The 19,528-nt window shown below is 39.3% G+C and overlaps 6 protein-coding genes across 12 annotated transcripts; 2 read left to right on the top strand and 4 right to left on the bottom strand.

Moving 5' to 3' along the window:
* Positions 1 to 568: 568 nt before the first annotated feature.
* On the top strand, positions 569 to 1,733 carry LOC117635041 (probable F-box protein At2g36090). Its single transcript, XM_034369369.1, has one exon. The coding sequence runs from the start codon at positions 613 to 615 to the stop codon at positions 1,669 to 1,671; it is 1,059 nt and encodes a 352-aa protein (XP_034225260.1). The 5' UTR covers positions 569 to 612; the 3' UTR covers positions 1,672 to 1,733.
* Positions 1,734 to 3,270: 1,537 nt separating this feature from the next.
* On the bottom strand, positions 3,271 to 5,153 carry LOC117633817 (small RNA-binding protein 11, chloroplastic). 2 transcript variants are annotated; one of them, XM_034367614.1, is made up of 4 exons: positions 4,885 to 5,153; positions 4,087 to 4,155; positions 3,876 to 3,982; positions 3,271 to 3,789 (listed from the first exon to the last, which is right to left on the bottom strand). In XM_034367614.1, exons 1-4 carry the CDS (start codon positions 4,997 to 4,999, stop codon positions 3,682 to 3,684), a joined length of 399 nt encoding a protein of 132 aa, XP_034223505.1. In that variant the 5' UTR covers positions 5,000 to 5,153; the 3' UTR covers positions 3,271 to 3,681. The 2 variants fall into 2 exon arrangements, with proteins under 2 accessions (XP_034223505.1, XP_034223504.1); XM_034367613.1 differs by having other exon boundaries at positions 3,876 to 3,951; positions 4,050 to 4,155.
* Positions 5,154 to 5,610: 457 nt separating this feature from the next.
* On the bottom strand, positions 5,611 to 10,331 carry LOC117633813 (mRNA-decapping enzyme-like protein). The gene is made up of 8 exons (XM_034367608.1): positions 10,017 to 10,331; positions 9,810 to 9,850; positions 9,539 to 9,588; positions 8,553 to 8,697; positions 8,102 to 8,158; positions 7,581 to 7,701; positions 6,331 to 6,813; positions 5,611 to 6,093 (listed from the first exon to the last, which is right to left on the bottom strand). The coding sequence occupies exons 1-8, from the start codon at positions 10,173 to 10,175 to the stop codon at positions 6,037 to 6,039; spliced, it is 1,113 nt and encodes a 370-aa protein (XP_034223499.1). The 5' UTR covers positions 10,176 to 10,331; the 3' UTR covers positions 5,611 to 6,036.
* A 1,081-nt stretch (positions 10,332 to 11,412) lies between these two features.
* Positions 11,413 to 13,341, top strand: LOC117635377. Its single transcript, XM_034369708.1, has one exon. It carries the CDS (start codon positions 11,428 to 11,430, stop codon positions 13,339 to 13,341), a length of 1,914 nt encoding a protein of 637 aa, XP_034225599.1. The 5' UTR covers positions 11,413 to 11,427.
* Positions 13,342 to 13,717: 376 nt separating this feature from the next.
* On the bottom strand, positions 13,718 to 14,719 carry LOC117633815 (casparian strip membrane protein 1-like). Its single transcript, XM_034367611.1, has 3 exons — positions 14,442 to 14,719; positions 14,111 to 14,234; positions 13,718 to 14,019 (listed from the first exon to the last, which is right to left on the bottom strand). Exons 1-3 carry the CDS (start codon positions 14,717 to 14,719, stop codon positions 13,804 to 13,806), a joined length of 618 nt encoding a protein of 205 aa, XP_034223502.1. The 3' UTR covers positions 13,718 to 13,803.
* Positions 14,720 to 15,669: 950 nt separating this feature from the next.
* LOC117633812 (mitochondrial fission protein ELM1-like) lies at positions 15,670 to 19,502 on the bottom strand. 6 transcript variants are annotated; one of them, XM_034367604.1, is made up of 12 exons: positions 19,270 to 19,490; positions 19,052 to 19,148; positions 18,800 to 18,875; positions 18,478 to 18,574; positions 17,694 to 17,843; positions 17,485 to 17,611; positions 16,962 to 17,074; positions 16,817 to 16,880; positions 16,605 to 16,698; positions 16,344 to 16,452; positions 16,026 to 16,129; positions 15,670 to 15,898 (listed from the first exon to the last, which is right to left on the bottom strand). In XM_034367604.1, the coding sequence occupies exons 1-11, from the start codon at positions 19,411 to 19,413 to the stop codon at positions 16,034 to 16,036; spliced, it is 1,167 nt and encodes a 388-aa protein (XP_034223495.1). In that variant the 5' UTR covers positions 19,414 to 19,490; the 3' UTR covers positions 15,670 to 15,898; positions 16,026 to 16,033. The 6 variants fall into 6 exon arrangements, 5 of the variants coding, with proteins under 5 accessions (XP_034223495.1, XP_034223496.1, XP_034223497.1 ...); XR_004586708.1 differs by having other exon boundaries at positions 15,887 to 15,898; positions 16,355 to 16,452; XM_034367605.1 differs by having other exon boundaries at positions 15,670 to 16,129; positions 18,800 to 18,870; positions 19,270 to 19,502.
* Between the last annotated feature and the right edge of the window lie 26 nt (positions 19,503 to 19,528).

Genomic DNA, 19,528 nt, shown 5'->3' on the forward strand with positions numbered 1-19,528 from the left:
ACCGGAGTTAATAGACCACACACGGGGGTGTTGACCAAAGACACTCCGATGCTTAAGTTAGTTTCTCCATGGTGAGAATCGAGTGGGCAGAGCCGTGTGTGGTGGCCAGAGCCGTGTATGTAATATATGAAGAGAGGAGAGATGTGTGGCCGACGGCGGTGGTGGCGTCGCCGGTGGCTAGGGAGAGAGATGAAGAATTTTCTCGAGTTTTTCAAGTATGTTTAGATGTACCTTAATGATGAATGAATTTATCTATTTATAAGAGCCTCGAGAGATAGAGTTTGGTTAAAAATAAAACTCTTATTAAGAAGAGTTTATTAGGGTCTAAAACCCTAAAGTTTATTCTTCCTCCAAATTGTAGAGATTGACTGCAAGTTTAGTTAAAAAATTTGAGTGCAACTTCGCATTTTCGAAGTCAAAGCAAGTGTACCGACTATGCAGTCAAATATGAAGTTCCAAAAAAAATGGCAATCTCGTAATTAAATGACAATTGAAGGGCAATCAATAACAAACTCGATTCTTGACTTCAGCTTTGTCTCCTTACCACATTCCTATATAAACCCCAAAATACGAAACCTCTCTTCAGTGTGTGTCCCTAAATATCAGTCACACATGGCTTGCTCCTCCTCTTCCTCCCAACTACCATCGCCATCCACCACCGTCGATGAAACCAGCCCCGCGTCAATCTCCACCGTCCATACGGACATAATCCAGACCCACATCCTCACCCGCCTCGACGGCCCCACGCTTGCCTCCGCCGCCTCCACCTCTTCCCAACTCCACGCCCTCGCTTCCCACCAACCCCTCTGGGACAACATCTGCCACTCCACATGGCCCTCCACTTCAACGCCACGTGTCCGCCAAGTCATCTCCACGTTCCCCGATGGTGCCTTCTCCTTCTTTTCCGACTCCTTCCCGCTCCTCACCAACCTAGACACCGCCGCAACAACTCTCGCGCCGAATCACGATCAGGACCGCCCGTGTGAATTAATCTCGTCCGTCGATATCTACCACCGCGACAAGCTCATTCTGAGCAAGGTCGTCGAGACGGAGACCGTGACCGGGTGGTTCCGGTGCTCGCCGTTCCGGATTGACCTGCTGGACCCCAAGGACGTGGTCCCCACCCAAATCAAGTACCCGGCGGGCCGGGAATCCGACACGTGTCGCGACCTCGGGGATGATCTGACCCTCAGCTGGATTCTGATCGACCCGATCGGCCGGCGGGCGATGAACCTCACGAGCCACAGGGCGGTGTCGGTGCAGCGCCACTGGCTGAGCGGGGAGGTGCACGTGCGGTTTGCGTCGATTCTTCCCGGGGAGAAGGGGTCGGCGTCGGAGCACGTGCAGTGCGGGATCTTGGTCACGTGCGGGGAGTCGGAGGGAGGGGAGCTGCAGGTGAGGGAGGTGAGCTTGCAGGTGGAGGACATGGATGGAATGCATTTGAACGGGAGGGAGGGTTTGGTAATTTTGCAGAGGGCGTTGGAGGGCAGAAAGGGAAGAAAGAGGAGCAGGAGAGAAGAGGAGGGAAGAAAAAGATACGAAGAGTATTTGGAGAGGAAGAAGCAAAGGAAAGAGAAGAAGCTGAGGACAGAAGGGACATTAGACACTTTGTGTGTGGCTTTTGGGGTATTGGGGTTTTTCGTCTTTTGGTTATTTATTCTATGCAGATGAAACTCAAATTCTTCTTATTTTTTTCCTGTTATTTTCTTTTAGCGGTTTAGAAGAAGCATATTGGTAGGAAAATATATATATATATATATATATATAGAAACAAAAAAAGTGTTCATAGCTTTATTTCTCATAAAGAATATAGATGTAAAAGGGATGAGGTTGACACTCACACGACACGGTTTATGTTGTATCATGTGGAACGAAATACAAAATGAATCATGTTGTATTTGTGTCTTATTGTGTTTAAGCAAGATATCAGGTATTTAAATTCGATCAATCGAATTATTGTTAGATGTAGATATATTGCGGATCATGTTAGAAAAATATTTTGTGTCACGTAAAATAGTAACTTTAAAAGAAATTTAACTAATACACAAAATGAATTATTTTGTATTGTGTTTAAGCAAGGTATCATGTATTCAAATTCGATGAATTGAATTATTGTTAGATGTAGACTCATCGTGGATTACGTTAGAAAAATATCTCGTGTCACCAAATATAGCAACTTTAAGAGAAACTTCACTAATGCACAAAATAATTATGTTGTATTATGTCCAAGCAAGATACTGTGTGTTCAAATTTGATGAATCATATTATTGTTAGATGTAGATCTATCATGTGGATCATGTCAGAAAAATATCTTGTGTCATAAAAAAATAGTAACATGAAAAGAAATTTCATTAAACTTCACTAATACACAAAATGAATTATGTTGTATTAAGTCCAAGCAAGATATCGTGTACTCAAATTTGATGAATTGTATTATTGTTAGATGTAGACCTGTCATGTGGATTATATTAGAAAAATATATTGTGTCACGAAAAAATACTACATGAAAAGAAATTTCACTTGTACAATAACTACCAAATCAGGTAATTTTTTTTTCTCCTTCTCTATCAATATTCCCAAAAAAGAAAGAAGAAGAAAATAAGATGTAGATAAACAGATATCTCACTTGTGAAGCAAAGCATCTGAAGACATCGAAAAAAGGCAAAACGACTCGCTCCGCTAACTAATTAGTAACTACTACCTACTTGGGCATACAATTAAATTAAATTAAATTGAAAAATGTTGTGTCGAGTCCTAGAAAGTGCCATGACATGAGAGCGTGACTGCCCTTTCTGACGCGACAAGAGGCCACCAAGAAAACCGGTTTTGGGCGGTGGTGGTTAATTCACGGGGAGATGATTTAAGGAGGAGGAGAAGTGATGAATAGTCTCTCTCATGTCTCGTGTGTTTTCGCTTTGTGTTTGGGGTTTTTTTATATATAGTTTTAATTTTATAATGGAGGCCCTTTTGTTTTTTTTTCTTCAGCAAAGCATATTCTGTTTTTGTGGGTCTGAATTCGGGTTATTGTTTAGATGGGTCTCCATAGCAGGTAACAGCCCAAGATGTAGGAAGAAAGTTTTATTTTAGGCATGCTGCTCTGCTTCTATTGTTTGTGGCACAAGTGTGTAATTAGAGAGAAACTTCCATGTAACGGGTTTATATCCTTCTTCTCTCTGTCTCTCTCATCACATGAGAACGACCCACTTGTTGTATGTGCAATGATATGGCCATTTAGTCATGGAAAATGAAATATTTTCTGCACTCTTCATCAAAGCAATGAAATTTCTGTGTATGTATCCAACATAAGGAATTACAAGCATCGAAAAAGGAAGGCAAAAGAAAGAGGAACATGAATAGGGTAAACAAATATTTGAAATGCATGCTTTACATAAACAAAAGCAACACATACATGTTCACATATTAGCTAAAAGCCCAACCTTCCATCATTCTTTGTCCTTGCCAAAATGTGTAGTGATTTTGGTATGTTTGCCAAAGTCCCATCAACTCATCCAATGCAAAATTTCATATGTTCTTGCTTTTGTAATACCCTGCTATGCTTCTAAATTGTTTTCGAGAATAGGATAATACAGCAAACTCAGATGAAGTTGATTTTCCTTTCTCCAGGCATTTTCATTCTTCCTGCAAGTGCCTACCAGTAAGTTAAATGTTTATGTAAGTAGATCAGCTGTCCTTTATCGGATCAGGAGGTCCTCTTGCAATTGGCATTCCGCCACCATAATTGGCTTTCGGCTTTGCGTAGTCCACAAAAATCACACGTCCATTCAGTGCCTGCCGGTATTTTAAATCTGTTATTTTGGGATACCTAAGATCAAAAGAATCAAATGGATAAAGGAATACAGAAGACAGGGATGTACCTTTCCATTCATCTCCTCTAGGGCTTTGTGGGCTTCATCTTCTGAAGCAAAGGTCACAAACCCAAATCCTTTTGATCTGTCAGAAACTCTGTCTGTTACAATTTGAGCTGCCAAAGTAAAAAAAAGGGGTTTAAGCACCAAATGACAGAATTTAATCAGTTCAGAGATAGTTGCCTTAGTATTCTTGCATGTGAAATATCCCACAAGTCACCTTCAATCACTTGACCATACTGAGAGAATGCTTCAGATAACCCCTTATCATTGGTGTAAAATGACAGCCCTACAAAATGGAGAGAAAAAGAAATCTACAAAGTGAAAAGAAGAAACAATAATAACCCCCATTGAAAAAGTTAAGAAGATGGTAAAAATAACAACTATGAACTCATATGTCATAACATGAAAATTTGGATGAGGGATCGTTCTTTTTGCCAGCTTGAGCAAAACTAAAGCAAAAATAAAAAAATAAAATTTTTTTTTCTCAAACAAGCTTTACAGGTCAAATCATACAAGAACAAATTATCTCATGCAGAGAGCACAGAGTCAGAGAAGTAAGAAGTCATTCCCATAACTTCTCATAGAATAACACCATGATTGCTACTTAAAATTCACCATTCTGATGAGAAATGTTTAAAGTACATAACGAACTGTTAAATGGTATGTTTTCTTATAAACCGTGAGATTAGCTTGAAACAGAGTATGTGTGCGCACTCTGTTTCAATATATAATTTCTTTTTTTCTTGTGGGTAAATAACACTGAATAAGCATATCTCTATCTCTAACAGGCATTACTTCAAACACTTTGTCAACCTAGTTCAATTAATCATATATCACCACCAACGTTAGCCAAAAGATCATCTTTTTTCTTCTTCTATTGCGTGTTACGTGGAAAAGATAACCCACGTAGATTAATTTCAGTTTTTAGGTATTATATCTAATAAAGAAGAACAGATGATCAGAAATGGTAACAAAGCAGAGAGAGAGAGAGAGAGAGAGAGAGAGAGTATATTACCGCCAACGAAAAGCTTAGTAGTTAATCCCCGGCAAGAGATTAGAAAAGCGGGAGGAATAAGGGAGGAATATGATAAACTAGGGCTTGACCTCACCAGTCTTCTAAGCATCGCCATTACTATGATACTCTGGTTCTGGTACCACTGTTGTCTTACCAGAGAGAAACTAGAGAGACAGAGAGAGAGAGAAGAGGAAGGGGGCGGGGGCGGCTGGTGCTTTCTGAAACCAAGTAATTTTAACGTTTACAGGGTTATTGGGTGGGCTGGATCCAATCCAATCCAAGCGACAGAAGAACCTGAAACCAAAAGAAGAAAGCTTTATAAAATCTTATAAACGACGTCGTTTTTATGTTCTCGATTTCGAGAGGCTAATTTGTAAAGAAAGCTTTTACAACATTCGTGCACTTCGAAATTGTAGAGATAGATTAACGACATTCGTGCACATTGCACATCGATATACCATCATCAGACACCATCCACACGAGGGCACCATGGTCAAATTCTATCTTGTGTCTCACGAGAAACACTTACACGGTGCTGTCGCAGTGCAGCACCCTCTCACATCCGGGGTGGGATCACATATCAGCCCACTGTGATAGGGTGCTTCAAGGCGGCAGGACTACCGAAGAACTCGTGTCTCACAGTAAGATAGAAAGGATGGCCAGGCTAAGGGAATTAAAAAGGATTAAGGAAGAAAAAGGTTATTCATGTATATTCTGTGTACCTGCTACGCAGCAATAAAAGAAATAAAATAAATCCATAATCACAACGTCTTAACATAAGTTTGAATACAACTAATACAACCAAACCTCCTAAAGAACCAAAATTACTCCTCCAAATTAAACATTGGAAATAAAAAGAGCAAAAAAAACTCAACTAAGTGTTACAAACATTAAATTCCAGGGGAAGATACATATGGATTAACAAACAGACCAAGTGAGTGCCACCCTTGCAACCCTCCCAAGTCAGTAATTCCTCACGAAAGTTGACAAGCTCAGAGCGGAGAGAAGTTTTGGCCGATGTTACCCCTTAGCTGTTGTGCTGCCATTATTCTTGAGGACCAAAGTAGAATAACTATATACAGAACTTATTCTACATGATTTTGTACTCATATCAAATTTGCAGAGGACGACCCCACTGGTTCCACTAAGTTATCATGTATGGTGCACTTTCAGCAATGCTTGGTATAACATGTCGATGAATTGGTCGTCCTAACAGAATAACCACACACGAGTCAGCTAATAATTGAATAACTTTACATTGAGGATGCTTATAACGTCAGAGGCCAAATGTACAATACAAGTCAAACATATTATCACTTTAAGATGCATCTATAGTTGATACACTGACTTCTTTTCTTGCTAGAAATTGATAACATATATACACTACTTCATACATTTTTTTTAAGTGACAATAATACCTGAACAAGAGACAAAAGATGAAAATACCTGAACCAGCATCAGCAGTGCTTCACGAACTTTTTCTCTGTTAATAAGAGGCCCATCATTGGGAGCCAGAGGAGCGGAATTTGGAGTTAAAGATGGTGGGGGCGTCGGTGGTGGAAAGGGTTGAAGCATTGGAGTACCATAAGGGCGTTGCAGATTCAGGGGAGGATGAAGTGCAGCAGCAGTTGGCACAGCTGAAGCAACAGGTGGTATAATCAACGAAGATGAAGAAGCAGGGAGAGGGAAGAAAGAAGAGGGCTTTATAAGATTAGTGACTCGATTGTTGCTGGTGGTTAGATCAGAGGGGACATGCTGGGGGGTTGGCGTAGATGGGACTGAAAGGGAAAGGGGTGGTGGTTGTGGAGTTGGTGCAGGAGGTGAAACAGCACTGGGTGCATAGGAAGATGCTGGAACAGTTCCAGCAGAATGATAGGCCTGTCTTGAATTTGTTGGGTTTGTAGTATTACCTCCAATATTCATAGCTGCCTGCAGTAAGATTAGGGGAAAATATGTTCAGCCCTCATTGGAAACAAGCTACACCGAGTAAAGAGATACTGAGTAAGGACAACACACAACCCAAAACTACATCAGTCAAGTTTCTTAGAATACTTCTATCCGGAAAAAGAGAAGAAGAAAGGGTTTTTTACAGAAACATTTTAGCCAAAACACTACTATCTGTAAAAACTAAAGCATCAGAAATAAGCTTTTCTTCATCTCCTGCACCTACTTGTATCTCTAATACTTATAATTCCAATGTCTGTTCTCAAACTTAATCTTAGACCCACACTCTTTCCATTATTGGTATTGCTTCTGAATCATATTTTCATTATCCAGGCCTAAGAAAGAGAAAAACAAAATGTCCTCAAGCTATAAAGAAGTTCAAAGCATTGCTAAGTGTTTGGTATTTTCTAGGACCAATGGATATCTCAGAGGATAAGGATTGGAATTAAGTTCAGTCAACTGCAGAACCAATAGATTTTAGAGAGGGGAAAATAGCTCAGACTTGGGGTGAACTTCATCCAGACATGCCCAGTACCAAACAATGAGTTCTTTAGGCAATGCCTATGAACTAGAGAATTTGGCATTCTTGAAATAAATTTAAAAGCATTTCAACCATAGGATTAAATACATATTTACAGATGATGCATAACGAAAATGAACAACAGTTCTCAACTTCAAAAGTTCTAGATGACACAAAAATAAGCAGATTGCCACCACATCCTCTGGGAAAGCCACTATGCAGAAAATCATACCAGGTAGTTCACAAAGGAAGAATCTTCAGGGGCATCAGTGGCGGTAGAGGCATTCAAAGATGGCTCCAGTGGCCCCTCCATGACCAACATGGATGGGACTGCTTCAAGTTCTTCAAACTCGCTACAATGTAACATTCAGAATGAAAATTAGATGTAACCCAACTAAGGATGCATCTCCTGATATGGCAGAGAAAATGGCATATTATATTCCCAAAAGACAAAGCTTGTAACATAAAAATATTAGAAACTACATGACCTTGATAAGAAAAGAGAAACCATACCAAAGAAGTTATCTAACAAAGAGATATTACCCCTCCTATCAAATTTCCATTTTCAGGAAATATATTATATAAGTTATTTAACATCACACCAATTCATGCAGAAGCTAAATTTATATGGCTAAAATTGGAGAAAATAATTCTGAATCTAACACAGAAAGTAAAAAGAAAACGTATAATGCAATTGGAACTATGACCATTCCAGTTTCAATACTTATACAAGGGGGAAATTGGGGGAATAACCTTTTGCTCGAAGCTACTTTGGACTTTGGAGGAACCTTTGAGTATGCATTAAGGATCCTGTAAAATAAAAAACATTAGAATCCAAATTTGTAAATGTGGCTTATTTACATCACCATAGCTGCATGCAGACACTGATCTACGTATCCAGTAATTTCAAATCACCATTTTACTGCTTTAGATCCCATGATATGCTATGTGTTTGTTATGCATATCATATGCATGCATCTGGGACACACGTATATTCTATATGTATAATTTCTAAAGTTGCTAATGTCAAACTCTTGTAACTGCAAATCTCATGGGCAAGTATTAACCAAAAATAAATAAATCCTTTATGTGGTATTTACCATCAGCCATGTGCAATTGGATGTTTTGAACTCTATAGTAAACTAACAACAAACAGTTTACAAACAAACTGGGAAGTATAAAAAGGATAAGAAAGATATTGCACCTAGTAAAGAGATTTGCAACTTCCTCACATTCACGGGGATTATAAAACCAAATTCCATTAACTTCTTGGGCTGCATTCCTATACAACAAATATGGAACTTGTACTTCATACTCAAAATCTCCCAAGAGATTCTCCACTAGGTTATCTGTACAATATAAAACCACATATTAATGTAAAATTAATACCTACAAGGGCATATGCATAGTTGTATGTAAATGCATGCACAACATATTTTACTAACATAACTAGAGGAGATATTGTAAGAAGATAGTATGTACACAATTTCCTAATAAGAATATGCTCATAAACGAAAGAGAATGACCTTATGCAAAGAAAAAACACTCATTTTAAAACTACCTAGAAATTTAACCACTTAGTTCCATTTTCTTTTCTGGGATAAGAAACAAAGTTTAGAGCCTAGTTCATAGGTTAGACAAGAAGCTAAAAGTAGATTTCTTGTGACAGGCAACCAGTTACCTCTGAACTTTAGCTCTCAAATCATTGTTTCTCTTACTGAATTTATTTTCTATGGCACTTAAAAAACAAGCTCCATCTTTTATCAACTTTGTGACAATTTTGACTTTACATTGATCTATTTCTCAAATTTGCATGAACATGAATATCATGCCACTTTGAAGAGACCAAAAATCCCAAGCTTCTCATCATCTGATATGAATCAATCTTCAGAATTATCCATAGATCAGTGACGTGCTTGAACCATAAGTTTCGCTTATTTATATTTTTTGAGGAAGCAGACTAAACCATTTATTTTTACTTCTTATCTTCGCTTAAAAGACTGTCCAAAGAAACATTTAATCACAGCAGAGAAAATGGTAATGATGATTGATACAAACAGTAGCAAACCAGCAAGTCAGATATAGATTTTACCATAGTGGTAAAATGCGCTACAATACTGTGATACCAAATGGAAATCAATAAAGAGCATACCTCAAATATAAACTACAGTGAACAGTGAGAATCGGTACCTGTATTACGCCGATTCATTACAATGAACTGGAACCGTGGTTGAGTATTCCTTAACAATACAATAGTATCAATATTAGGTAAGTCAACCATCTTTATGAATAAACAAAATACTCGTTCCTTGATAATACAACAGTTTAAGACTAGGTGAGCCAATCATCAATATAAATAAACACAACCCATAGAAAAATTCACTCAAAATTTTAAAGGAACAAAATGCAAGCTTACTACCAAAACAGATACAAAACAATCACCCAAAAAAGAATTATTTACCTTTTAACAACAAAGAGAGACCCTTCAACATCCTTGCGACTCTGCAAAAATCCAAACATATTTTGAAAACTATTAGATATTAATGTAACCAGTAGAACAAGTCAACTATTAATTTGGTTTAATTCTGAAAACCCTTGCATCTTCTTATGTTTCACTTAATTTTCTCGGCAACCAAGCGGAGAAGTGAAATACGATTGAGAAACGAACCCATTGATTGCTCTCGATGTTGAATTCGTAGAAGGTTACATGCGCGGCCGTAATCAGAATCTCTTCGATGAAGGGATCGATTCTCTGCAGCACCGTGAGATTGAGCATTTTGGTGCTTTGCTGATCGAGATTTGGCATCAATTTCCCCGTCTGAGACATTTTTGATTGGCGGAGAACAACCTTAAACCCTAGAGGTGATTTCCCTTTGAACTTTCCGTTTTATTTTCCCGGGAAGTTACAGAAGCTAAGCTAAGGGAATGGAGAGGGAGAGGGAGAGAGAGAGAGAGAGAGGGTAAGCGTGTGATGGAAGAACAGTGTTCCAATGGAGTTACACAGATTTGCTGCGCTTACTTATTATTGTCAAATTACAATAATGTCCTCACCATCTCGGTTATGTAGTGGGCTTGGAGGCCCATTTTGTCAGACACATGCAGGACCATAGTCCAATGTCTCCAAAAAGACAACAGAAAAAATAAAAATAAAAGTCTAACTTTGTAGATTCTTGTGGTCAACCCATGAAAAACCTAGACGGTAGGATTGCATATATGTCGCAAATTAAATCAACTCATATATTTAATGAATACAATTTAACAATTGAAATTAAAAATATATAATTAATTCAAAAATCTCTTTCGTTTGGTATCCGAACTTCAAAAATCTATATCCAAATTCACAAAAACCTTACACTTAAATCCTCATGTTAGCAACCTTTAAGAATTATGTTAAATACTAATGTTAAGACCACACTTTAGTTTTTTGTGCACTGAATATGATGAGAAAATCAGGACATATATTTGGTAGGAAATTAATGCTGAGATTGTTGATTTTGGGGCTCAAATATCCTCTCTTCTTCTCCACAAAATCCTCAATCAATAGGCCTTGTTTGATATCCTACTAAAAAAAGAAAAAGAAAATTATGATTCTTTTTGAAAACATGAATTTTCAAATAGTGATTTTAAAATCTAAAAACTTGTTTGGTATTCAACTCCAAATTATTTTTAAGATCTACAAAGATTGAAATTAAAATCAGAAAATCAGAAACCCAAGATTCCCATTTTTAAAAATAGGCCTACTAAACGGATTTTTATAGTTTTGGACTTAAAATATGTTTTTGAGTTTATAAAATTAGATCCAAGTAGTATGCCAGACCTACCCATACCATCTTCTTTTTTTTTTTTTCTGTAACACCAGATTGTTGTAATTTTTTTTTTCTTTTTCCAAATACAATAAGAAAAATAAATAAATAGAACTGATTATATATTGAATGATTTTAATTGTTTAGGACTCTCAAACAAACAAAAAAGCCTAAATCCAAGGAAGCTGCTGGTTCTATGTAATTGGAGGCCTCATTGAAGTGTAGCACAAGAAACAAACTCTATCACTTGGGTTCTGAAAGCTCCATCAGTTGAAGATGAAGAAACCAGTGCAAGTCTATATCACTTCGGTTCTGAAAGCATGCCGCCGGAGGAACTATCTCGATGCCGTTGGCAATACTTCTACTTCTCCTGCTCCTGCAACTCGAACAACTCTTATAATGGCGCCTCTATCCGACAGCTCCATGGCCAACAAGCTCTACCCCTCCCGCGGCAACCCCTGCCTTGATCTGTTTTACAACGCCAAACGACACGACGCCTACCGCGTTCATTCCCTCCAGTATCTGAACCAACTGCTGCCGGGGGCATGGGCCCACAATCCCACAACCACCATCAAGCTCATCTGCAACCTACTAGACCACCGTCCTCCCCGTTACAAAAACTACAAAAAGGGTTTCTACACGGCGGCGTTTTGGCTCCACCACAACCACCCCAAGACCCTGGCCTGCAACCTCCCGTCCATCGCCGGCTCCTTCGGTAGTTTAGAAACCGCTCTGGATATTCTATCCCTGATCCTACAACGCCATGACCGGCGCCTCCATCTCTCTGTCCACTCAGAGGACAGAACAACCACCGGGGTCCCTCGGAGCGGACAGAAATTCCTCGCCTACCTCGACAGGTACCAGAGCGACCCAGATTATCGGTTCTTACACGACCGCGTTTCGGATCTTTTCGCAGATTGCTTGAAGTTCGACATACAAAACTTCAACAAACACCATCAGCAACAGCAGCAGAGTATCAATGACGGCGATGAGGGTGAGACGTCTGCTGAGTGCTTGGAGATAACCTCGGCAGCGAAGCTGTGTCCTGACTTCGACTCCCCCTTCAACCGCGCCACCTTGCTCTGCGAGAGCATCGCCAATAAGGTTTTCCCGCGAGAATCGTACCCGGAGTACCAAGGCATTGAGGAGGCGGATTACGCCTATAGAGTCCGGCAGCGGCTGAGGGAGGAGGTTTTGGTGCCCTTGGGGAAGGCCTTGATGCCCCCCAACTATTCCACACTTGTCAACCGGTGGGGTTATAATCCGGAGCCGGAGCCGGAGCCCGTTCCCGAGCCGGAACCCGAGCCCGAGCCCGAGCCCGAGCCCGAGCCCGAGACCTATGCGGTGGAGAAGTATTTGGAGAAAGTGAAAGCAGCAGCCGCCGCCGGCGAGTCGAAGATTAAGGCTTGTGCTTTGCTTCCACATCACATAGCACGTTATGTGAAGAAGGAGGATTTCGGCGAAGTGGCCGAGCTTCAGTGGAAGGCAATGGTGGAGCACATGAAAAAGCAGGGCAAGTTCAAAAACTGCTTGGCTGTATATGACAACTGGTTAAGCTTAAAGACAGACTGCGGAGATAAAAAAGTGGCTAGGGGGGCGGCTTTGGCAGTGATGATCTCCGAGCTGAGTGAAGAGCCATGGAAAGGAAAGTTGATGAATTGCAGTGTAAATACGCGGCTGCATTCGTTAAAAGGCCTCGATAATCTCAAGGCCAAGCTGGAGTTGGCGGGGAGGATGGAGATGGAGTACGAGGAGCGGGGGGTTGATTTTGAGAAGGTGTTTGATTTGGTTTTGGAGGTTGCAGTGAAGAATGATTTGAAGCCGGAGCAGATGATCAGGAGGGTGGTCGTGTTCTCTAGCGAGAATGACTTTGATGGGTGCTGGAAGACAGAGTATGAGGAGATACAGAGAAAGTTCAAGGACAAAGGGTACGGCGATGTGGTGCCACAGATTGTGTTTTGGAATTTGAGAAGGTGTTCGACTGATGCAGATGTAGCTTCTGCACAGTTGGAAGGGCTGGAGATGTTGAGTGGCTTCAATGACAATTTGGTCAGGTCCTTCTTGAACAATGACGGAAAAATTAAATTTGGCCCCTACCATGTCATCATGGAAACAGCCATCTCTTACCCCAGATATAAAAATCTAGTGGTTGTGGACTCAATCTCTGATGATCATCATGGTATGTTTTAATTTAGTTGCTTCATATAGCTTAGACTAGCTAGACTTAGTTTGTGTGAATTGGGTAGAGGTGTGCCCGGTGCCCCTGATTTTATTCAAGACATCCTTATATTCAAGTTTCGTGCCCCCCATTGTCGAGGACCTTATAGAAGTTCGAAAATTCAGTTCTTCTGGAGGAGACTTTGGAGAATTGGAATAAAACTAATGGCAATTGATGTTTAATGTTTAATATAAGTTGAAAATTGAAGAGACGAGGAAAAGAAAAACCAGTTGACAAAAGGATGCATGTAGAGAAAGAACAGTAAATTCAATTACAATATTTTTTCCACTTGCATTAGACAAAGTAAATTACATGAACTACAACCAAATTCACACAACAATTGAAAAAGCACTTATGCAGAAAAGCACCAAAACAGAATCACAAACAGCTTTCACAGTCATTTTTGAAGAGCTTTTCCCCTTCCATATCTTGTCTCAATGCTTTCGGAGAGCCACAGCAGACAGCAGAATCAAGAACATGAAGGTAACAACAGTAACAAACGAAGCCACCACAGCCCCGCTGACTGTCTGACAGAAATCACCAAACTGGTTGCAGATGGCAAGCCAATTGGAGCTTGAGTTGCCATTGTGAGCCAAGTAGACTATGGCAGTTGCAGCCCCAGCAGCAGAAGTGGCCAGGGTGAGTGCCACCTGTCATGATCATCATAAGTATTATTATACGCAGATTAATTAAATTAATTAATGAGGATTTAAGTATGATTGTGAGGTTAATGAATATTACAACGTCAAGGATGAGGAGCAAGAGCCTTATTCCACTTGCATGGGGACGAACAATGGAGACTATGGAGAAGGGAACTGAGAGCACCAAGTAGCCAGCTACAAGTGACATTGCTATGAGGAAAAACCTGCATTGCATGCATGAGTGTGTTAGAGAATAGATAGGTATGTTATGTCGCTAAATTGTCAATCTGGCATCATAGATAGAAACAATTGTTCATCGAATTAATAGTTCAAATTGACAGTCTAACAACGTCACATGCAAATAATGGTTCAGATTGATAGTCTAACAATGTAAAATGCAAGATTGTAAAGAGAGGTTGAAAGTGACATACTGGAAACTGGGCATGTCATCATAGCTAGCTTCAAACTGGAAGAACTGGGTGAAGAAAGGAAGGTTTTGATCACTTGTTCCCATGGTGGCTGCAGCAGCCAGAGCAGCCACTATAGCACCAATCCTCAAAACCAAGTCAATTATGGCCATCCCTCTCCTCATCCCTCCCTTCTCTTGCCTTGCAGGGACTGTCAGAATTGCCCCTTTTCCTTTCGATGCGGCGCCACCGCTGGCCTCATGATGGGGAACGTCAATGGTAGTTGAGTCACCGCTCTTCATTTTAGCTAAGAGAGAAACAGGCAAAAGAAATAAGCTAAAAGGCTTTGGAGATGAGAATTGCTGAATGGGAGTGACTCAGAAGCTTGTGATGAAAACTGCTTAACATGAGAGGCTTTATATAGTGCAGCAAATTATAAGAGATTAGTAGATTAAAATTGGCCATAATACAAATTAATTTGTTATTTAATCAGCTAATGGGAGGCAAAGGAGAGTTGTTGATATGACTTTTTGTTCATACAGAAAGTGAAGAGGTTTTATCTGGCAGATGGATCAAGTAGTAACCACTTCAATATTAAATTTTTTTTTTCTTCACAAAAATAAATTTAAATAAAATAATATGTTGTTAAAAGGAGTGGATGGAAAAGTTTGATGACGCATACCATTTGGACTTTCAGCTTTTGATGATATAATGCAGAAGAGGGAAGTTGGATTCTATTAAAAGAGTAACATAATTTAAAAAGTCAAAAGGGCTTCCTAACTAAGAAACTTTATTCTCTTTAATCACTCAACTAAACCACAGCTAGGGCTCCCTAACCCAACAATGAAAAGTGGTGTTTATTTATTTTTGGTCTGAGATAAGTGTTGTTTCTATCATTGTTAAGTGTAAACCACATTATTTGCATACACTTTAAGGTTGTCCAGTTTACCAATATTGTTTTTCCTTTGCATGGATAGCCACATAATATATGTACTCTTTAATTGTCGAGCTCATGTTATGCTGCTGTGTTCCGAAATTTTTTGAAAAAAAAGGAACAATAGCCCATTGTCTCTGCAATCTCTCTCGTCACGTGACAAATGAAGTTTATCTCGGTTACAAGAATTCGGGGCTCACCTTACTAAGCGTGGGCCCCACAGAATGTGTTATGAGCATAACATGCTTGCAATGAGGAAACGGGAAAAGAAAAAGAAAGAAAGATTGTTCAAACACACTAAAAATTTCAACAACTTAGTTCCTTGAAGCTGCTTTTAACCGCACTTGAAAGCAGAAGCAACATATGGCGAGGACAGGCCATGTTTAGCAACAACAAAAATAAATAAATTTGCATCTCTAGGTGAAGAATGCGTCCTTGATCTTGCTTCTTTCATTTGGTCTTTTTATTGAAGAAATTGTTTATGGGCAACACCCCCAGGCTCGATCGCAAGATAAAAGCAAATACAAAAGGACATGCCTTCCCTAACCTTGGGGCACGATACAGCAAAATTTAATAGAAAATAATAGTTACATTGGTAAAAGATGAATTGGACAAAACTGGGTCAAACAAACTACTGAAGTAAGCTAGACAAAGGGCTTGGCAAGCTCATTTACCTAAGTTACTATATGCTCCATCCACGCTCAGTAAGTGCCATCTTCACCCGACTGGCGGCCTCTGCTGTGTCATTGAGTGGTGTATAGCTCCAAGACTTGAACATCTACGGAAACAAAAACAGAAAAAGGAAAAAACAAAACAAAAACCTCATATTAATAACCGAAGGTAAACTTTGTTAAGAAAAACCACCCTCCTCTTCAAAGAGAGCCTCTTACATCCTTTCTTTCCTCATTTACTAACCAAAAGAGTAAGGAATGGCCAAAAATTATTTCACAACAAAACACTATCATTCTACAACAGTATGTCGACAGACTTACGTCTTCTTTACCAGTGAATGGTCGAACCACTCCTCGTTCCTGCAGGGAGTTCTGGAAGTCTGCAAACTTCCACGTACAGTGTTCAGCACCGATCACATAAACAGGTTTGCTGAAGTGAAAATTATGAACTTTTAGAAACACACAATCCCATACCAAAGAAAGGAATATTTAAAACAACTGTAAATAAGTGACCCTAAATTTCTCCTTTTCAAAAAAAGAAAAGAAAAAGTGACCTTCATTATCATCATACTTGGAACATACCCGGTACTGCAAGCCTCACTCAACATACTGACTGAATCCGCTGTGATGACAAAAGCATCCGCGCAGGCTAAATGGCCCATGTGTGGATTACAACCTAAGCAGTATTACATAAAAAATAAAATAAAAAACATCAATATTTCCCCTCTTCTGTACACACATAACATAGATACATAAATAGATGCATGTATTCTAAGAATAAGGCAACTAAGTACCTTCACCATCCCAAATGTAGACTTTTGGATTAGTACCGAATTCTTTCATCAAAATTCTGGACAACTGTTGAAAACGTGTACCAGAGAAAGTAAGTATGCGTCCATAAAGCCTCTAAAGGATCTACTCTCAAAGGAGCACTAGTACCTTCTCAGGAGTTCTCCTAGAGAAAGATATTCTCACACATCCACAGCTCCAAAGAACATTCTGCAGCATAGCTGCTAACCTTTTCCCAAGATCGACACCATATGAACAGTTTCCTATGAAAACAATACGGATGCATTTTGATTATCTTTTAAATAAAAGACATACAAGGAGAAACAGCTTGACCAATGTAAAAATACAAGAGAGGTTCAAAATGTAATTTTAACAAACACATAACTCTTGAGCTACTGACATAGCAACGCCAGATCACAAGTATGAAAGATAGCTGTACTCAATAAAACAGTACAGCACTAAAAAATGTGATTTCCTAGCAATGTCAGGATTTATATAATCAAACTAAACATTACAGAATGACTTTTGCTGGTAATCCTGTAAGCAATTCCATAAAACTAAAAAGCAAATAAAAGGCAACCACAACATTAAAAATGATATAAATCCATCAGTCATCCCCTTATAAAGATGACAACATGAAAATCGTGATGGATTCTTAGACGAAAAATATTACTTGCAGGGCCTCCAATATTAACCACAAGCAAAGGTCTCGGAAGTGGTGCTAATTCAGCATGCCAGGCAGATGCAGCATTCCTAAGTGCAGTGAAATCCGCCTGATGAAGTGCTCCCACTGTGAGAACCTGAAACTCATAGAAGTGAACCTGTCAACACAATTATTCTAGAAAGGCATTTGTACAGATCCTATTCAACCAAGATACTCACCACATTACTGCCAGGTGGTTCACGTGGGGTAATCCACCTCCGCAGAAACCAAGGGATTTGTCCCTGTCCCTCCGGAGTCAAAGGGTAATAATCATGGAGAGGAGTTATCACCAAATCAAACCTATTCAGATGCGACCTTGGATGTTGTATCTGAAACATGTTCCCAAAGAGAACTAATAAAATCAGATAATCTAGACCTGCAGTATTTGCATGTGTCAATTCATTACAATCAAATTACATAGCGATCCACAGAAAAACATAATATGATGCCATTAATATCAAAAATCAATTTTTAGCTAAACATATGATAAATAAATAAGCAAAAAACTTATTTTTTAAAAAAGTAGAAAATATAATCAAAGATATGTGCTTCTTAAGCAGAAAACGGATAACTTCATGGTGTGTAAAATTTATGCAACAACATGATATGCTTCCATTTTATCTAAACCAGACAGTTTCTGAATATCTTTCCGACAAAGCAAAACTGAATCTCCAAATTCTTATGAGAATTGTGACAGCTCAATAACATGAACAGCAGTAAGGAAAAGAGAGAGAGAGAGAGAGAGAGAGAGAGAGGATGGTTAGGCCATCTTCATGAATGACGATACTTGCATATCACCAGAGTTCATTCAAATGCACACAGGAAAGAAAAAACACAAATTGTATATAAACTGCCGTAGTGCCTCACTTTGTATATCAGTGTATTTTTTAATAAGAGTATCAGTATTAAGTATTTACCAGCCAAACATATGCAGCTCTTTTTAGGGGGGAAGTGAACTTTAACCTGGACAACAAAAACATTTTCTGGAGCTAAATGTTTTATGGCGCTTGAAACAGGAATGGTATCCCGGCCAGATGCAACCACCAGCAACGGGCCGTCTCTGGAGAGAACATGAAGCATGCATGTAGATATTTTTTTTTTACTAATAAAGAAATTACCAAACAAAATTTGAAATAATTAAAAAACCCCTGCATTAAGACTAAAGTAACATCATATATGTTGTATAAGCTTGTGAGGATGATGAACACGAAGCACAAACAATGGAACCCACGTATCTAACTAAAAGATTTAATCATTGAAAAATAGAAAGGAAGTAGCAACATACGTGTCAAATGTTTGACGAGCCATTTCTGCAATCTGCTTTGCATCAGCTTCCAAAACATCAGGATGAGAGGCCTGAGCTAGAACCATTTTCAGCAGAAAAATGAACTATTAGTTCAAGTTGTTCAACCTTCTTCCCTTCAACTATGAAATCTAAGTGGGCCCCACATAAAATAAAGTACAGTAGACATAACTTGTTGACAGAATTCACATTGCAAGGCAGCATGAAGGACTAAAACAATACAAGTACGAGTACCTGTTCTTTCAGCAGGAAGAGGCATGACTTTTCTATGGAGAGAAAGTGGAAGCCAGTGAAGCCACTCATTAATTCCTCCTCTTGGCCGAGTAACACGCTGCACAATCATTAATCAATCAATAAAACCAACCAAAAACAATGCTCAGAACCAAGCTAAAACAATATCAAGAGTTTTTTTTTGTTTTCTCTTTACAAAAAGATTAAAAATTCATACTCACGTAGACGGATTGACGACCCCAGAGGCCCAGAGCACGAACCAAACCAATGCTCTGATTCTCTGCACCCGCGAACCCATTTCCGATCACAACAGCTCTTCTGATTATACTAGCTCGGTGGACCCCACCTTGGAACATCTCCGCCATGCCTAAAAGCCCCAAGGGCTTCAAATCTCTTCAGTCACCATTTCATTTCTTTTCTAGTCTCCTCTTCTCAGCTGCTCTTCCTCTTCCTCTTTTGCTGCTTGTTCGTCCAAAACCC

Source organism: Prunus dulcis, chromosome 7 (assembly GCF_902201215.1).
Source record: "Prunus dulcis chromosome 7, ALMONDv2, whole genome shotgun sequence".
NCBI lineage: Eukaryota > Viridiplantae > Streptophyta > Magnoliopsida > Rosales > Rosaceae > Prunus > Prunus dulcis.